The sequence below is a fragment of the Heterocephalus glaber genome, unplaced genomic scaffold (genome assembly GCF_053883595.1).
Source record: "Heterocephalus glaber isolate CG9 unplaced genomic scaffold, H.glaber_assembly_v1.0 deba00001586, whole genome shotgun sequence".
NCBI lineage: Eukaryota > Metazoa > Chordata > Mammalia > Rodentia > Bathyergidae > Heterocephalus > Heterocephalus glaber.
The window spans coordinates 20,614,689-20,629,435 of record NW_028258364.1 but is presented as its reverse complement, the minus strand read 5'-3'; the positions used below and the strand labels follow the sequence as shown (position 1 = coordinate 20,629,435).

At 40.7% G+C, this 14,747-nt stretch overlaps 1 protein-coding gene across 1 annotated transcript in view; it reads left to right on the top strand.

Annotated features, from left to right (window-relative positions):
• The window catches only part of LOC147823437 (cyclin-Y-like protein 1), a gene marked incomplete at its 5' end in the record, with an annotated part of 42,593 nt that extends 35,351 nt beyond the window's left edge, over window positions 1-7,242 (top strand). Inside the window, one exon of the mRNA XM_087193318.1 lies at window positions 5,145-7,242. Within this exon, the coding sequence (XP_087049444.1) occupies window positions 5,145-5,258 (114 nt within the window). The remainder of the gene's footprint in view (window positions 1-5,144) is intronic.
• Between the last annotated feature and the right edge of the window lie 7,505 nt (window positions 7,243-14,747).

Below are 14,747 nucleotides of genomic sequence, written 5' to 3'. Positions count from 1 at the left end.
AAATAACAACACTTTAACATCTTCCTTTCCTGTCTTTATTCCTTTTCTTTCTTTCTCTTGTCTAATTGCTGTGGCTAATGTTTCCAGAACTATATTGAACAGGAGTGGTGATAGTGGACATGCTTGTCTTGTTCCTGATTTTAGCATGAAGGTTTTCACTTTTTGACCATAGTATGATGTTAGCTGTTGGTTTTTCATAGATAGCCTTGATCAGATTGAGATAAAGAACATCTATTCCAATTTTCTGTAGGGTTTTTCTTTTAATCATGAATGGGTGTTGAATTTTGTCAAATGATCTTTTTCCGCATCTATTGAGATGATTATATGTTTTTTGTCCTTGGCTGTGTTAATAATACTGGATTACATTTATTTTTCCCCATTATGTTTATTGATACATTTTAGGTGTAAAATACAGTTTCATACACCACTGGGATCTTGTACTATGACGTGAATATCTTGGTTCTTATTTTTTTCCCCTTCCCCTGCCCTCCCTTCATCCCCTCCAACCCTCCCTATTTGCAAAGACTTTGTTTCCATTTTGTTCCTTTTCTCATATTTTTTCTTTTCCCTTCTTTCCTTTCCCCTACCCCTCCCACTTCCCCTGCTCCTTTAGACCTTCACTTCCTATTACACAATATCAATTATATATTTTTAAAATTACAGTAACAAGATCTAGGAGACATTACCACAGATTTTACAGAATTTAAAAGGATATAGGAAGCATATTACAAAAATCTGTTCTGAAATAAATTTGACAACTTCTAAGAAGTACCTTGGAAGACATATTAATGAAACTAACTCTGGAGGAAATATAAAATTTGAATAGCACCTATTAAACAAAGTGTATTCCCGGCTGGAAAACCTACCTATATGACAACAACGGGCTCATATACATTTTAACTGATAAATTATATCAAACATTTAAAGCAGAAAAAAAAGGAACACTTCTCCCCTCATTTTAGGAAATCAACATTGTGCTAATCCTAAAACTGGATAAAGGTAATAGAAGAAAGAAGTATGAACATAGATAGAAATTTGTTTAACAAAACAAACTATTAGAAGCCAGATCTGGCAGTCTGTAGAAAGTGGTTTTAGTATAGGGATGGCAGTGTTGGTTTAGCATTGGAAGATCCACCCTCAAAAGTCATCATTTTAACAGAGGAAAGGAAAAAGCCATATGATCCTGTCACTAGTTGGTGAAAAAGAATTGGACTACATTCTAGAGCTGTTCATGGTAAAAGCTATCAGGAGACTAGAAGTAGAACAGAACCTTCTCAACAGATTAAAGACACATACTCCATACTTCCAGCAAAAACACCTTATATGAATGGAGAAGATACAATGCTTTCTCCTGAAGGTGGGGAACAAGGGCAGATGTGCCTACTCTTTATCTGGCCCTTAAACTTTGAAACATAGGCCTAAACCAAAATAGTCTGGCAATAAAATGACACAATTAGGGTAGGATTGGCAAGGTAGAAGCAAAATCTTTATATGTAGATGAAATGATCACCTACAGAGAAAATACTAAGAAATCTCTAGGAGCCCCTAAAACTTGTACTTGAATTTAGCAGGATTAGAAAACACAAGGTATACATAAAAATTCTGGCCTATGTATACTTGCTATAAATGAAGAATTGGATATTGAAATTTAAAAGTTCTGTAGGAGTACAAAGGACCTAGAAAAGTAAAAACAACAAAAACAGTGTTGGAAGACATTGGTTACCTGATTTTAAGACTTCCTCTAAAGCTACAGGAATCAAGGCAGTGTTGGTGTAAGGAATGACATATAGATCATTGGAATACAACAGACAATCTAGAAATAGAACAATGCATACGTGGTCCACTGAGTTTTGAAAGATTGTTTAACATTAACATTTTGCAGAATATAAACTCAATTCAAGAGCCGAGGAAAGACAGTGCTTTCAGCAAATGGCACTAGAACACCTGGTATCCGTATATAAAAAATTAACCTCAACCCTTTGTTTCCATACATAAAAACAACTTGAAAAAGGATCTGTGAACCTAAATATGAAATACTAAATGTATAAAACTTTAAGAAGAAAGTATAAGGGAAAATGTTTATGAATTTAGGGTAGGCAAGAACTTCCTAGGATACAGAAAACATGATGTATAAGAGAAAAAAATTAACAAATGAGATTCCATCCAAATTTAGAACTTAAAATGACATCGTTAAAATGAAAAGTAGTCCTTAAACAGACCATATTTACAATGCATATAACCTATGACCAGAATATATAAAGAACTCTTACAGCTCATTAATAGACAAGCCAATTAAAAAGTAGACACAAGAAGATGTTAAATAGCCAGTACAGCACAAGGAAAGATGTCCAATGCTAGAATCAGGAAAATACTAATCAGTAGAATAACAAGATTGAATTATACACTCATTAGGGAGATGAAGTTAAAAGTTTTAAAAGCCTTATGACTTTTTCTTTTTGTTGGATTTTCCCCCTTTGCCTTTAATTTGTCACACCCAATGGATTCATTTTGCTGGGCCACCTGGGGTTGTGATCCTCATTGCCTTTTCCTAGGATATTGTCTAAAATTTTTTGGAGTGTTGGTTTGGTATTCATGAAGTTCCTGAGGCTCTCTTTATCATGAAAATATCTTATTTCTCCATCAGTTTTGAAAGATAGCTTTGCAGGGTACATCAATCTGGGTTGGAGGCTGTTTTCCTTTAGGGCTTGCAATACATCACTCCAAGCTCTTCTTGCCTTGAGGGTTTGCATGGAGAAGTCTGCTGTGATTCTGATGGGCTTTCCTTTGTATGTGATTTGTTTCTTTTCTCTCACTGCTTGTAGAAGTTTGTTCTTCTGTTGGGTTTCTGGAATCCGAACAATTATATGCCTATGTGTAGATTGTTTTGATCGAGGCTAGTTGGGAGTCCTATATGCCTCAATTATCTGTATGTCAAGTTCTTTTCCACTTCTTGAGAAGTTTTCTGCCATCACTTCTGGGAACAGTTTTTTTTATGTCATCTGCACTCTCTCCTGTTTCTTCATTGACTCCAGTCAGTCTTATGTTATTCTTCTTTGCATCGTCTAGCAGCAGCTGCTGGGTTGCTTTCTCGTGGTCCCTTACAATTTTAAAGTGATTTTTCTTTTCCTGGTCACTAATTGCAATCTTATCTTCTATATCTGAAATTCTGTCCTCACATGGGCTCATTCTGCTGTGTAGACTTTCAATGGCGTTTTTAATTTCCTGGAAAACTGCATCTGTTTTATGGATTCCACTTGTTTCCTGTGTTGGGATTCCATCATGTTCCTCAGATCCTCTATTCATTTATCTGTGTCCTCTCTAGATTTATTAATCATGTGTTGCACTATGGGCACAGTCTTTGCTGTTAGGTGAGAAATTATTTCTGATTTCATTTTTTCAGGCCGTCTTCTGTTGCCAGTTCAGGGAATCCAGGTGCTTGAATATCAGATTGTTCCATCTCTTTTCTCTTTTGGGTTGCTGTAGGTGATCTGGAAGTCTGCTTTTGAGGCTTGTTTACATGTCTTCTCATTTCCACAGTGGGGGGTGGGGTGCTGCTAGCACCCGCACAGCTCACCCTCCTTTGCACTAGGATCGGTGGAATGACGGTGGGGGGAGTCTCTTCCTGGACGCTGGGATTGGCTCACCTCTGCCCTAGGAGTGGTGGAATGGTGTTGGGCAACCTCCTCTTGGGCACTGGGATTGGCTCACCTCTTCTGCCACAGGAGCAGTGGAATGGCGGCAGGGCAGCCTCCTCCTGGGCACTGGGATTTGCTCACCTCCTCTGCCCTAGGAGCAGTGGAATACATTGACTCATCCTTGTCATCGTGTATTACATGTATTGATTTACATATGTTGAATCATCCTCGCCTCCCTGGGGTAAATCCATCTTGGTCATGGTGTATGGAGATCCATGTTACTCCCAAAAAGTAGATCTTACCTCCTTTCTGACCATAATTCAGAATATCTTAATCAGAATTAATCTGTTCATAATGGCTTTCCTTTTGAACCTCTACCTTTCTCCATAGCCATATATGATTAACTCCTTGTGGTTGTTTCCCTTATGTCTACAAATACAGCTCACTTAACTATTTGTGCCTGTCTTTTACTCAGTTTGCAGATTCATGTCAGAGTTTAGCTATCATAGTTCAAACCCATGAGTTCATTAGAGAGAGCCTTAGTGACTAATATGAGAATCCTGTCCTTAGGATGTGTGTGTGTGTGTGTGTGTGTGTGTGTGTGTGTGTGTTTCAAATACTGGAGGTTGGAAGTGCATAGGTTTTAAATGGAAGTGGTAGCTCCCATGGGGCAAAATAATAAACATGGCTTATGACTTTAGGTGAGCTTACGCCAAAATACTTCAGACCTGAAATGGATGCGTAGATTCACATCGCACTTTCTGTGTGCCTTGGTAGCACAGTAAGTCCCCAACTTACAAATGTTCACTTCACCAACTTTCACAGATATGACCAGATCTCGCATTTGGGTTTCTTTTTAATGCTTTACATTGTATATTTGTGTCAAAAGTGTGTAAGACTCACTTTGTCAGGCTTACGGATGAATCTGAGTTATGAATGTTCTTCTGGAACAGAACTGGTTTGTAACTTGGGACTTACTGCATTTTGGAACATGTTCATGTAAAGGAGCAGCTTTTGATGCTTCAGTCCTTAGGCCTGTCCTGCCCTACAGTAGAGTTGAGACTTCCATCTGTGGAAGTTGCTTAGAGTTAGTAATAACTAAGGAAGATCGGGTAGAGTTGGAGTAGCTGAGCCAGTGTTTACCGATTGTTTTGCACAGGTGTAGGTTTATCATTTTAACACACACTTGCACAGGTAACATGTTGCTGTTAGGAGCCTAGCATATCACAAAACCTTTGATGTCTTTGGAAAGTCCATTGGTAAAGAGTGTAACTGAACAAACTTCCCCTTTCCTGGCAATGGAATCATCACCCTTAAGGATGTTAGTGAACTGGCAGGAAGTAGCATCCTCATGACCTGGTGTGCAGGCCTCAGACAGGCAAAGCAGCAGTGACCACGAAGTGGCTGAGGAGTCTGCAGCATGACTGAACATGAGTCATAGTACTTTTCTCTTGAAGGTTGCAGCCTTTTAACAAATCTTCCTGTGTTCTGTTTGATTGACTTTCCTAGGCCATATCAGGAATGGTTAAAGACAAAGACTTGCGCAGAGCTGCTATGAAAAGATTCCATTCCAGTGATGTCAGTTTCTTTGGCATCGGACTGTCTAATGCCGTCCTCTCTTAGAAGGGAGAAATGGGGGCTGTGACATCATGGACCCCTCATTTACAAAGCTGGAGAAGTACCATCCCTCTTGCAACAACAACAACAACAACAACAACAACAACAACAACAGCTAAGTTAGTATTTTCACCAAACGGAAAGGCCTTGAATTCCATCGAGAGCCTCCTGAGTGGTGTCAGCTGGACTGCATGGGAAGGAGAGAGGCCCTGTCAAAGCAGCAGTGCACTTCTGTCCTCACTTATGTGAGCAGTCACCCGTTCTGCAGAGCAGAAGTTCCTGGCTCACACTGGCTTTTGCTTACTCCACCGGCCAGTGCCTTTGAGCTCTGTGAGACTTTTGAATTGAGAGCTTAAATTGAAACTAAGTTAAAATTTTAATTATTTTTAAAAATTAGATTTAAAACACTACCCATATAATTGTATGTTTTTCTACTTGCCCTTCCCCGTGTTGCTGCATATGCCTTTAGGGTTGATGTAGTATTACTGTTGAAATGTGGGGATCTTTTTTATTGCACAGGGCTGGGAATAAAACCCAGGGTCTTAGCCACATCCTCTTAGCAGGGTCTCCCCCACCCAGCCCCAAACACGGGAGTGTTCACGCTCATGACACCACTTAGGAGTAGACTGTAGCATTGTCAGGTGTTGAAGGTTCTTCCTCCCATGATATCATGAGTTGCTAGTCATTATTATTTATCAGCTTGAACCAAAAAGCTGCTGGATGACACTTGCCACTCATGTTCTTTGCAAGCGCTGTTTGGTAGCACTGTGACATGTTTGTGGTCTTAAAGAGAAGGCATCAGTTGATGCTATTGACTGTCTATTTCCATGAAGTCCATGCTGCATCTTGTGAACTATTAATGGTGATTCTCATTTTCTGATGATTATCCTGCTGTTAAGTAAACATACTAGAAGATATTTTCATAATCCAAACCGACATAGAGGTCCAGTGATCGCCCGCCGATAGTGACGTGCAGGGCGTCCCAAAAGTTTCAGTGCAGTTTTAAGCTGTAGACTGCTATGCCTGTGCCTTCCAGCGACTGCAGCAGGTATGCAAGCCACAAACTTTTACCAGACAGCGTTTGACAGTTTCAGTTTTGCAAATTTGGAATATTAAGATTTTATTCTTAATTTTTTTTCTGGTCTCTCTTAAAGGGAATAGAAAGAGGAACTGGAACAAAAAAGCTTAATATTTTACCTTTACAAAATTAAAACTTTTAGATGATACTTTATAACATTGTAGATTCTGTACTTCTACTGGTATCAAAGCTTAAAATTACACTAAGATTTTTTGGGATACTTCCTATTGCCAAAGAATTTTCCTCACATTTTTAAATAGTTCTTTGAGAACTATCTGCTTTGGTCACCTAGATTTCTTTTTTCTAGATTTAGTGAAGGAAGATTTTTAGGAGCAGTGTTAATTCACATGTAATAAAAAGGAATTGGACCCCAGTAGCAGCAAATGATATAAAAGTTTCTTTTAAAGTTTAGCCTACATTTCAGGGTGCCCCATTTCAAGTCCTCCTATTTAAGAGAGTACTTACCTGAACCTTAGGAATGTTACTGAAGACTTTAAAGGGCAGAGATTTAGTAATTTGAGGAGACTTACAATGTCATCTAAATTTGAAATATTAAAAAAATCAGTGCTCTTTCCATATGAAATCTATGTCTCTTCCTTTTGAAATGTAATCCTAGGAATCTTGCCTGTAACAAAGCTCTTGTGGGCTAGGAATACTTTCTCCCAGTGTAGCAGTGTCTCACACAATGTTGTGTGCTGTAGTTCCCATCATTTTTACAAAGAGCCATAAGTGATACCCAGTGGCATAAGAAATAACCACAATCTACCACCTCTAAAGAAAATTACTTATGGACTTTCAAGCTTGAAGATTTGAGTATTAATTGCAATTTTATGTTGAAAACAATGCTACAACGTAAAGTGGTTTTTCATCCCCATGTTTATATTTTTAAAATAAACTTTTGATTAAAATACAGCTGGTGTGTTAACATGTTTCTTTTCACGTAACATGACATCACTCCAGAATTTAAATGTTTTGTGTCATTTTTAGTGGTTTTTAAGTATTCTCAAGCTGACTCCATTAAAGTTGACATAATCCAGGGCTTCTGGTTAGGTGTAGTAATTAATAATCAACATTTTTTGCTTAGCCTCTTTTTCCACCTGAACATATTGTAGATAGTGTGTCTAAAGGAGGAAAGCGCATGAGAAGATAAACTCAGGTAACATATACCAAAGAGAAATCAGTGACCGGACTAGTATAGCATTAGAACATCGGGTGTTTGAAGTTTGTAGCAGTAATGGTAAAGAAATGAAGGTACTGGAACTGAAGTTGCTATACAGTGGTCACCTAAAAGAAGCCACACAATTTGACATTGACACACTAGTCTCAAGGATATATTTCATTAGCAGTAGATCAAATATCTGCCAGGTTTCTTTAATATGGAAGCCTAGGCACTCAGCTTCAGAAGTTCTTCATCTAGACAGCATTGATGTGTGTTCATTCACTTGTAATCTTTCAGTATCTACAGTTAAATCTAAATGACTGATCCCTTTGCTTTGGTTACACTGCTGGTTAATGTAAACAGCCTGATTTAATTTATAAAGAAAAACATGTAGAATGAGTATGATTTTCACCCTATGTCAGTTTCTCAGAAAAGTTCATGAATAATCAAACCTTAATTTTAAAAAACTTGGCAGGGGTCCATTGGCCACAAATCTAACTTCAAGAACAAGTTGGAAGAATAAATAGAATCACTAAAAATTGCTCTTCCCTCTTGGTCTTGCCTCTAGAAGGTCATACAGTCCTTTTGGAGAACGGGAGACTGGGCCACATTACCAGTTGTCTGGCATATTGTGAGGCCGGAAACCAAGCTGCCGGTAGGGCAGTTCATCTCAGGTTTCTACACATCGGAAAGGTACTACTGAGTCCCGACGGAACTGAGTCCTTCATCCCCTGCTGCTGTACTGGGGATTGAACCCAGAGCCTTTGCTCTACATTTCCAGTCTTTTGTTTTGTTTCTTTCCTTTTGAGACAGGTTCTCACTAAGCTAAGTTGTTCATTGGGGGCTCCAAACTGATCCTCCTCCCTCATGAGTCCTGGTTTAAAACAGGTGAACTCTTGCTTAGTTTCCTACATCTTCATTTTTGCTTACAAAAGAAGCAAAAGCCTGTTATTCAGACAGTTCAATGTTCATTCTGTGCTGAAGTAGGCAGTAGTTTTGGAAACTAGTTTGGCAGTGGCACGCAGCTTAGCTTAACTATCTTCCACCACCCAGCCCGCCTCTTTAGCCGTGTTGTAACTATGGCTGACTTCCCTCACCCAGAGGTGCCTTCTTGCATATGATACTACTTGCTAAGTCTGGATACTGGGCACAGAAATATCCCAGGTAAGTGCTAGTTGCTGTCCTGAATCTGTAGGTTGCATCCAGAATCTATTAACGTGTCAAGCATTAGATTAATGAAAGTCTTAACTGCAGGGCCTCGAAGGCCTGGAATTTTGTCACCAAATACTAATAACCTAGCAGCCCTTCAGTAGGGCCTGTTCCCCTAGAACAATACAATCCACTTGGCTTCTGACGCAACTTTCACTGAAGTATCTTAAATGAGAGTGTCAAGAAAACTACTTCCTGTGAGGTAAATGTTAAGACTACTTGTGGTGTAGGATGGAAGGAGGACAACCTGGAAAGTGAAAGTACAAAAATTAAAAAGATTGAATTCTGAATCTACTGGGAAAAATGTTAACACTGTGAAAAGGGACAGGTGAGGTTAGTTGATTATTAGGAACTTCTGCAGCGCCAAGCACCGTGAATGTGAGGAGGGGAATTCGGTGATAGTCCCAGAACCGGTAAGAAAGTAGTGTCTTCTTCAGAAGCCTTCCAAGCAGACCCAAAGGAGTCACCTTTAGGAAAAAGTATTGCTGCAGCTTCACCCTTGTCAAATTCCACAGCTCTTTACCTATATCCCTAAGATGGTGACTCGTGCTCAGTGTGACAAGTGACCCCCCTAACGGTGTGCGCTTCCACCTCCCCTCCCAATCGTGATTTGCTGAAGTCCTTGGGCCTTTCCACAGCAGGACCATCCCAGTTCACCCTGTGACCTCCATCTACTGCCCACCGTGACAGCGGTTGATGTTGGTTTCTGTGACCCACTTCCAAAGCATTAGAATCAGCTTCAAGGAATTGACAGTTTTTGTTTCACAGAGCTGTAGATTGAACCCAGGACCTTCAATTTCAGATTACTTTTTTCCTTTAAAGGCAAGGTCTCACTAAGGAACTTGCAGTCCCCCTGTCTCAGTGCCTCAGAGTGCTGGGGTCACGAGAATGCACCCCTATGCTCAGTGGAAATGCAGGGCTTATACGGTGCACAGGCTCTCTGACCCCTAGTCATCTGCTTTGCTCACCTGTTTGAACCCTCCTGTGTTCCCTAAATTAGCTATGCACAACTTAACTACATTTATCAATTCTCCTGACACTCACAATCCTATGGATGTATCTTCAGCCTAGATTGGGAATTAGGCAGCATGCCTCCCCTCCAAAATCTAGTACTTAATCAAGTATTCGATGTCTCCTTTCAAGGTAACACCATGTCTTTTAATGGGGGTTCCATTCCTAAAATCTCTACCCACCATCTCCACCAATTGATCCCCTTTCTGCTTTAAAGTTGCTTTCATCTCCTTGACATGGGGATGGGGCAAATCCAACTTTATTCAGCTCTATAAATGCTCCAGTTTTTCTCAAGATGTCCCCAAGGCACATGGCTCACATCAACTGAAAGTGCTTGGGAAAAGAAGCTTCTTGAAATGCAGTGGTTGGGATCTCCAAACAGATAATATCGATGGAGAATCCCACAGAGTCTGGATTGAACCGTGATGTACCACACTGACTCCTTAGTTGGAACAAATGCACCGTGATAGTGTAGGATTTTAACAGTATGGGCACACAAGAACTGTGTGGGATCCTGACAACTTTTTTAAAACTTTGGAGTAATTTTAGATTTACAAAAAATGTTTCCAAAATTAAGAGTTTATCATCAAGACAAAAATACTAGTGAGGATGTTAAGGAGAGGGGAGGAACCTCTACATTGGTGGGAATATAAAGTAGTACAACCATTGTGAAATCAATATGGAGATTCCACAGCAGTCTAAAAATAGAAGTCCCATCCTGAGTATATTCTCAAGGTACAATACAATAATGATGCGTGCATACAATAGTGATACATGCATACCCTTGTAGCAGCACAGCTCACAGTATCTAACACCCAGAAACAGCCTAGATACCCTCAACAGGCAAATGGATAATGGAAATGTGATTGAGATGGATGGATGGATAGATTAGATAGAGATAGAGATGCTATTCGGCCGTAAAGAAGGAAATTGGCATTTGCAGGAGAATGGATGGGATTGGAGACCATAACGTTAAATGAAATGTCAGACACAGATAGTTACATATTACATTACCTGAGCAAGCCAATACATAAGTAAAGGAGTTAAAGGTCACAAAAATGAAGACCTGTTGGAAATGGGGGAGGGAATCTGGAAGGACAAGGGGGACAGTGGGAAGGGATCAAACACGAAGACATGCGCTATTCATGTACCAACCACCAAAAAGAATGTAACTGTGCTGGACTGCGAACACCCGATTGAAAAGGCTTTATTAAAGTACACAACAAGCTTCGTGGGCTCCAGAGCTACGGAAGTTCAGTGTCGGGGCTGAAGCTCAGGAAACCCAATTTTCAGAGGAACCACAAGTGACTCTCACGCACTCTGAAATGTAAAGACCTCGTCTCCGCTCCCTTTCCACTCTGCGTCGGACGGCCGCCCTTCCTTTACAGTCCTTAATCTTGCCTTCGCCTGCTTTAATCCTTCAAGTCTTCAGCAGGGATTACGAGACCCCTTTCTCTGGGTCCTGCCCTGCTCTGTGTCACTGGTAGGGGCCTGAACAGGAGTCCCAGATCCTCACTGTGCTCAGGGGACTCTCATAATAAAAATAAGCAGGGTGTGGGGGTGCACGTCTTAACCCCAGCACTCTGGGAAGCTGAGGCAAGAGGGTCACATGTTAGTCCTAATCTTTACCAGGTCTCCACGGCAGATTGCAGCTCTAGTCAAGCCTTCCTGTCCAGAGCTCCAGCTTCCTGGGATCCCATCTCTGCTCCATCTCTGCCAGCAATGGGGAATCAACTGGGCAGGGCGTCAGCAAGTGGGGAGGGAAGGTGCAGGGAGCCCTGCTGCTGTTCTGCAGGCTGGGGTGTAGCCCTCCCCACACGATGCTGCCCCCATTTGCATCGGGCCAGGGCCAGGGACAGCCCTTCCCCCAAACCCCCACAGGGCCATAAACTAGCCTGGAAAGTTCCTATCCCAGCCTAGCTCTTCCATTGCTGACTGCCAACCCCAACCAACAGGAGCTGCCAATCAGTGAGTGGGTTCTGGGCCAGCAGCAGCTCCAAGTCCTGCTCCCGCTTCTGCCCACAGCCCTTACTGGCCTCTGCCCACCACCTGCATCTCATCTCCTGGATGTGGAGTCCCTGAGGTTCTTCAGGCATTTGAGCTACTTCCGGGCCTCTGGAGAGGAGCCCCTGCACCTGCCTCACGGGCTGCTTGACTTGTCCGTGGCCTGGGGCCCTCAAGCCAGATTCCTAGCCTCACACAGCAACACAATGAAGATCTATGAGAGCTAAAGGACCGCTTCACCAATGTCACTGAGATGTCCTCGCTGGAGCTGCAGAACGGGGCTTTGGCCGGGAAGTTCAGCCAGCCCCAGACATCTGTGCCACCAGGAGCTGCACCTCGATGCACCTTGCCTCCACCCTTCTCCATGCAGCAGCTCATAAGACTTTCATGTGACAGCTGCTCTGCCCATACCTGAAGGAGAGGACTATCTTTATAAGTATATCCTTGTCTCTGAAGATCTGGGATCACAGAGAAGAGCCTGAACACGGAGGCCTGGGTGGAGACCCCATCTATCACCAGAAGATCACACCCCCGCTTGCTCTATTGCATTTCTCCTTCACTATGCATTTCTTTAAACCTAGCCTAAAAACTCACAGATTGCCCAGGCATGGTGGCGCACACCTATCATCCCAGCTCTTCAGAGGCTGTGGTAGGAAAGCCACAAGTCCAAACCAACCGGGGCAGTTTGGTAAGACCTTGTCTCAAAATGAAATATAAAGCACCGGGAATGTGGCTCAGTGCTGGAGAGCTAGGGGTTCAGTGCCTAGTACGGTAAAACAACCACTGCAGCAACAAGAAAAACTTCACAATCTTCATTACCTTACAAAGGCTGCATGCCAGGTAAATGAATAGCTGTTAAATAAATCTGTGTGCTTTTTCTTCATGCATCTGTGAGAAGGACCTCAGCCACAAACCTAGGATGGGTGAAAAAGATATTTTCCTTCCCTACAGTTGATAACTCTCACTAGTTTTGAAAAGAATGGATAACGTTGCACTTACGTGGTACTTTCCTTCTCCTACCTCTTAAATTATATCTTACATTTTAGAAGTACCTTTTGAGAAAACAAGGCCATTCTGATGTTTTACTTTCCTGTGGTTAAGCAACAGAACATGTCATAATTTGAGGCAAATACCTGAGTAGTAGAGGGAATCATTCCATCTCATGGGTCTGAAACAATTATGTAAAGTCATTGAGGCATCTTCTTCTAGAAAACATGGAGAATCATGGGGTGGTCAATTAGTAAAAATTAAGCATATTGGGAGTTGGTGGGAGGAACAGGAAGTTATTGTTAGTGAGTATAGGGCTTCTTTTTGGGATCAAGAGAATGTGCTAAAATTAGATGATAGTGATGGTTCTACAGCTTTGTGAAAACACTAAGAGGTATTGAATTACGTATTTTAAATTAGTGTCTTGTATAGTATATTAATAGTATTTCAATAAAGCTATTTTAAAAAAGTATCCATAGAATTAAAGCTGATGCCAAAGAAGGGGCTGTATAGTCTATATCCTTGTATGCTGCTGGTGACCATTTAAAATGGTGTAGTACTGTATTCTTATAAAGCAGGGTGGTGAAGAACCACGAAAATGTTCTTGGATGGTGTAATGTAGCATAGGGAATGCATGCTCAGTAATGACCCAAAATATGGAAAAATCACATAACTTGCCATGTATTTATTTATTTCCCTCCTCTTCCTGCCTTCCCTTCTTTCTGCATAGACATGAAGGTATTTATTTGTAGTGTGGAGAAATTAGACGTGAGCTCCCTGAGTGGTAGGGGAGAATAAGTTTTGATTCATGAATTTGAGAGGCTATCATGAAGCTATATGATTAAGCTTTGCTGAAGTGAACATTTTTTATTTTTTCCCCCCATTAAGTTTATTGGTACATTTTAGGTATACAATACATTTACATACATCATTGGGATCTTGTACCATTACATGAATATCTTGGTTCTTATTTTTTTCCCCTTCCCCTGCCCTCCCTTCATCCCCTCCAACCCTCCCTATTTGCAAAGACTTTGTTTCCATTTTGTTCCTTTTCTCATATTTTTTCTTTTCCCTTCTTTCCTTTCCCCTACCCCTCCCACTTCCCCTGCTCCTTTAGACCTTTATTACACAATATCAATTGTATATTTTTTAAATTACAATATCAAGATCTAGGAGATATTACCACAGATTTTACAGAATCTAAAAGGATACAGAAAGCATGTTATAAAAATCTGTTCTGAAATAAATTTGATAACTTCTAAGAAGTACCTTGGAAGACAAATTAATGAAACTAACTATGGAGGAAATATAAAATTTGAATAGCACCTATTAAAGAAAGTATATTCCTAGCTGGAAAACCTACCTATATGACAGCAGCAGACTCATATACATTTTAACTGATAAACTATTTCAAGCAATTAAAGCAGAAAACAGAAGGAACACTTCTCCCCTCATTTTAGGAAATCAACATTATGTTAATCCTAAAACTGAATAAAGATAATAGAAGAAAAAAGTATGAACATAGATAGAAATTTGTTTAACAAAACAAACTATTAGAAGCCAGATCTGGCAGTCTGTAGAAAGTGGTTTTAGTATAGGGATGGCAGTGTTGGTTCAGCATTGGAAGATCCACCCTCAAAAGTCATCATTTTAACAGAGGAAAGGAAAAAGCCACAGGATCCTGTCACTAGTTGGAGAAAAAGTATTGGACTACATTCTACAGCTGTCCATGGTAAAAGCTATCAGGAGACTAGAAGTAGAACAGAACTTTCTCAACAGATTAAAGACACATACTCCATACTTCCAGTGAGAACGCCTTATATGAATGGAGAAGATACAATGCTTTCTCCTGAAGGTGGGGAACAAGGGCAGATATGCTTACTCTTCATCTGTCCGTTAAACTTTGAAACATAGGCCTAAACCAAAATAGTCTGGCAATAAAATGACACAATTAGGATAGGATTGGCAAGGTAGAAGCAAAATCTTTATACGTAGATGAAATGATCACCTACAGAGAAAATACTAAGAAATCTCTAGGAGCCCCTAG